General features: G+C 42.1%; 1 protein-coding gene across 3 annotated transcripts in view; it reads left to right on the top strand.

The window, feature by feature from the left end:
* LOC111146982 (component of oligomeric golgi complex 3) overlaps positions 1-4,105 on the top strand; it is a 78,281-nt gene extending 74,176 nt beyond the window's left edge. For all 3 annotated transcript variants that reach the window (XM_022502788.1, XM_022502787.1, XM_022502789.1), the window contains one exon: positions 2,152-4,105. In XM_022502788.1, the coding sequence (XP_022358496.1) occupies positions 2,152-2,181 (30 nt within the window). In that variant the 3' untranslated portion in view covers positions 2,182-4,105. The remainder of the gene's footprint in view (positions 1-2,151) is intronic.
* The last annotated feature ends 933 nt before the right edge of the window (positions 4,106-5,038 follow it).

Here is a 5,038-nt window from a genome sequence, read left to right as displayed (position 1 = left end):
TTAAGATTTTATTTATTTGACAGAGAGAAATCACAAGTAGGCAGAGAGGCAGGCAGAGAGAGAGGAGGAAGCAGGCTCCCTGTCGAGCAGAAAGCCCGATGTGGGGCTTGAACCCAGGACCTGGGATCATGACCTGAGCCGAAGGCAGCGGCTTAACCCACTGAGCCACCCAGGCGCCCCTAAAATGCTTTTTTTAAGAGTCACTCGAAGTCATTGTATTCTCTGTGATTATACTACTAACTTGATATATAGTTAGGTTTGTTTCAGTGTTTAGAGATTTTTTTCCCCACCATTTTGATTTAGTTTTTTTTTTATATAAAGTATTAACATGCTTCCCAAGTCAGCATTCTAGAACAAGATAGAATTGGAGGTGTTTTGCTTTCCTTTCAGACCCCTCCAGCCTTTTCCTTCCTTTGTTATATAAATAACTATTACTTTTATTTGTTATTGGATTATCTTTCCTTTTTTTTTTCTTTTAAAGATAGGAGAAAATACATGTTTTTATATTCATGAAGAAGATCCAGAGAGAGGGAAAAATTGATGCTGGAAAATGATCTTGAGTAGCAAAGGGGGGATGGAATCTCAGGGACAGTCGGAAGGAGGATGGAGCCTTTGTTAGGTGCATGTGTTCAGTTGCAAAAGGAAAGAAGGCCCAGTGTTTGGGCATGTGTATGGGTAGGCGGTGAACACGATAGGACAATAGAATCTCTCATCTAATTGCTTCATGTCTGTGAGTGAAACAGGAAGAGGTCATCACAAAAACAGGGGGGTACTAAAGATTTGGGGAGCAAGGCTCAGTTGAGTTCAGTGGTTATGAATCCAAGAGAGGCCAGTCAGCACGGTTGTCTGTTTTCTTCAGTTATATATAGTCAGTTGCAGGAGTGTAGACTTGGGGTAGCCAAGCAGGGCTTGCCAAGAACATGCAGATTTCCTGGGCCCTGCTGGACTCCTGCCAGCAAGATACATGTTTTGTGTGTGTGTGTGTGTGTGTGTGTGTGTGTGTGTTTGTAACTTAAAAGTTTGACAGTAATCGGTCACATTGCGTATAACTCAGATTGCTCTGCTCTGCCTCGCTTCCCTGTTCACTTGATGAGCCAGTACATTGTTCTCATGGCGCACCAGTGGGTCACAGCCTGTAGTTTGAAAACCAGTGACAGAGCCCGTCATTCTGTGCGGCTTGGTGTTTGTTTCGTCATGATTAGATTGAGGTTTTGTATTTTGGGCAGGAAAAACACAGAGGTGATGGTGTGTCCCTCTCATTGGGGATACAATTTTATAGAAGAGATGAGGGGGCGATTATTTTGATTACCGAAATAGTTTGTGCTGTGTCAAAGGGCTCCCTGCCAGGTTCATGTGGCTGCACATCTTCTAGGGCTTGGGTTCCAGATTGGCCATGGGCAGACTGAGTTCCCCTGCTCTCTCCCAGGTGGGTTTCTCTGCTTCTCCTGGGGGCTGGCTCCATGTCCTGCCCTCCTTCGCAAGTGGGCGGGGTCTCTAGGGCTCAGAGTTCGGGTTTGTGCTGAAATTCACTCTTCACGCCTGTTTTTATGCATCTAAAATGGTCATTCAAGGAATTCAGCTTACACACGATTCTTCCCACAACACACTCTGCACAGAAAAAGGTGAAATTGATAATTTAGATCTATTTCTATCCCTTCTCAGGGTTGGTATGTAGTTTTTTTTTTTTTTTTTTCCTGTCATTTTCATTGGATTCTAAATAAGTTGAGGGCGTCAATTCAGTGATAGAGTGTGGCATCCTCCCCCTGCCACAGACCACCACAAAGCCCACTGCCCAATGGCCGTGTGGTGACTCAGACCAGCATTGTGGGTCCAGCTGTGTTCATTTGGCTTCTTAAAAAATCTTAGACTTTGGGACGCCTGGATGGCTCATTTGGTTGGGCCACTGCCTTTGGCTCAGGTCATGATCCTGGAATCCTGGGATCGAGTCCCACATCGGGCTTCCCCTGAGTTGTGGGGAGCCTACTTTTCCCTCCCCTCTCCCACTCCCCCTGCTTGTGCTCTCTCTCTCTCTCTCTTTCAAATAAATAAATAAAATCTTTTAAAAAAAATCGTAGACTTTTTCTATTCTTCTGTGTTTGAGGATTGGTATTCCACGGTAGAACTAACATAGCCCTTCACTTTGCTTTTCAGGTGAACCTCCTACTGTCCGTTTCTAAATAACCAGGCTGGCCGGGCTGTGCACGTCAGCGTCTGTGCGGTTGGATTGGACTGGGAGGTCCGGCAGCCTGCAGGACGCCGAGGAACCGTATGTGGGAGTGTCCTCGAGAGCCACCCCGGCGTGCTGCTCGGTGCTGACTGCAGCATGAAATACAAACAAAGTGTTTGGAAGATTGGTGTTTCTCTTTTAAAAACATCAAAATGCCAAAGATTAATCTAGGAGTATGAGAACTGCCTTCTTGAAAAGGTCACGAGAAATGTGAGTTTTTTAGAGGTAGCTATGGTGGGCATACAGGGAGATGGTTCTTAGCAAAAGATGTGCAATGAAACTAGGTTACAAGAAGTAGTGCAAAGAAGAGCTTTACACAGAAGCGCTGTTAATTAGAAAGCTTCTATGAGTATGGTTTGTTAAAGCGCGAAACACTGCAACACTTTGAGCCACAGAGATTCCACGGGGGCTATTTTTTACTTCTAGAAATCTTACTCCTACACTCTATTTAATGTAATGTTTCTCCTAGCACTTTGAAGTTTCGTTTGGAGTAGATTGGGTGCATCTGAGAACACATTCTGCTTTCCTGGGAATATGGGGTGTTCTCTTTCTATGTGTTTGATGATGTGAGGTAGTTTGAAGATGCAAGGACCCCGTGTAAGGTTCCAGTCTCCGTACTCCCTGAATTGCTTAGATGCAGAATGTTCAAACGCAGGGCCTAGAGCCTCCTCATAATAGATACATGCGGTATGTTTAATGAGCATCTTCATGGTACAATAGTTCGTGTTTGTGAGTGGGAAGCACCAATTAGGTTGTTTTAAATCTGGCATGTAAGGGAGAGGAGGCAGCCTGCTGAATCATGTATCTCATGCATGAAGGTGAGGGTTACCAGCTTTCTGTACACTGCCTTTGGTATGAATAGTTCTTTAAACAGTGAACACTTTCATGTCCCATGTATTCGTTCATTGGCTGTGCTATGTACCAGCGTCATGGAGGTGCAGCCCTGTCACAGCAGGATACATTTTACCACAAAGGTGAGGAGGATGAAGATGGCCCACCCCTTAAAATCTACTGTATTATTCAGGGATCATCAGATAAATTATGCACATCTATGAGTTTTCCTACAAACAACTATTTTCTGAGCGGATGGGTTTCGCCTCACATAAGCTGCTTTTTTGGTTCAGAAGGAATTTTCAGTTATTCAAACACTATCCAGAGATGGAACACTGGAGAAGGTTCTGGAATGTAGCCAGCAGACCTCCTTCCACAGGACTTGTCCCGTTGCAGCAGACTCTTGTAGTGTGTAGTTAGGTTACATATCCTTATGTCTGTCATTTTAAACAAGTCACTTGTTTTTCAACTCCATTTAAATTGGTGATGAATGTGGCTTGAGAGAGCTTAATAGTCTGTTTTGGGAAGGTAGAAGGGAAAGAGGGTCCATATTCATTCTTTGACATGAAATGAATGAATGAATCAGGAAGATTGTATTTACTTCCACTTAACTATTTTAAATACATGTTTAATGAAATAAACTGTAAAATATCCTGTTTTCTGTATTATATGTACATTTGATTTTTTTAATAGCCTTTCCAAAGAAATGAGGCATGATTATTGTACAGTACTGTGACTGATTTAATTTGATGTACAGAACAGGCTGCATTCTTAAGGATAAAAATATTTGATGGCACTCATTCTTGTGTTTTGAATCTTTTCTTTCTGAAACACTCAAACATCTTACAGAGTGCTGAATAGGTGATAGTGATCCAACTTGTTGGCTAAATGAACATTTGTTTAAATTTGTACAGTTTCCGGTGTTTACTTATACAAAACGTGTACATACTTTCAAATAATTTAAAATGCTTTATATTATTTGGCTAGAAATTGCAGTTTTTAATAAATGTGAATTTTTTAAAAAATAAAGATTTTTGCTTCCTACTTTGTCCTCACATGTCTGTTGTATGGATTCTTTTTAAAAATAATTTTTTAATTGAAATTTTTATTGAGCTAGCTTGTGATTCACATGCGGTTGTCTAAGATGTAATATAGGGAGACTCTGTGTACCTTTCCCTGGATTTCTCCCAGTGGTAACATCTTGCGAAAGTAGAACAGGTTATCACAAGCAGGAGATGGACAAAAGTACACCCCACCAGTCTGTTCACACTTCCCCAGTTTTACCTGTACTGTGTGGATTTTTTTTTTTTTTTTGGTAAGATAATTATTGTGGGAAGACATTTTTTGAAGCCTCTTAATGCTTCATTAGTTGAAAGATAATTTTTTCTTTGTAAAAACTGCCAATTTCCTGTGTACCTTCAGCACATAGTCGTGTTGAAATTTAATGTTATGTAAGTAGCAATAAAAATGAGTTTGTATTTTCCCCCTGGTTTAACAATCCCATATCTTTAAATTGTCTTCTGCAATTTATTACCTTACAAGAAAGAATGGTCAACCTTCATTTTTTTTTTTTAAAGATTTTATTTATTTATTTGACAGAGATCACAAGCAGGCAGAGAGGAAGAAGCAGGCTCCCTGCTGAGCAGAGAGCCCGATGCGGGGCTCGATCCCAGGACCCTGAGATCATGACCTGAGCCGAAGGCAGCGGCTTTAACCCACTGAGCCACCCAGGCGCAAATGGCCCCTTTTTAAAAATGAAGTTTTGGGGCGCCTGAGTGGCTCAGTGGGTTAAGCCGCTGCCTTCGGCTCAGGTCATGATCTCAGGGTCCTGGGATCGAGCCCCGCATCGGGCTCTCTGCTCAGCAGGGAGCCTACTTCCCTTCCTCTCTCTCTCTGCCTGCCTCTCTGCCTACTTGTGATCTCTGTCTGTCAAATAAATAAATAAAATTAAAAAAAAAAAAAGGGGGCCATTTGTACTGG

The sequence above is a fragment of the Enhydra lutris genome, unplaced genomic scaffold (assembly GCF_002288905.1).
Source record: "Enhydra lutris kenyoni isolate GAN:26980312 unplaced genomic scaffold, ASM228890v2 scaffoldscaffold15, whole genome shotgun sequence".
Taxonomy (NCBI): Eukaryota; Metazoa; Chordata; class Mammalia; order Carnivora; family Mustelidae; genus Enhydra; species Enhydra lutris.
The sequence above is the reverse complement of the archived record's forward strand: the minus strand, read 5'-3'. Positions and strand labels throughout refer to the sequence as shown.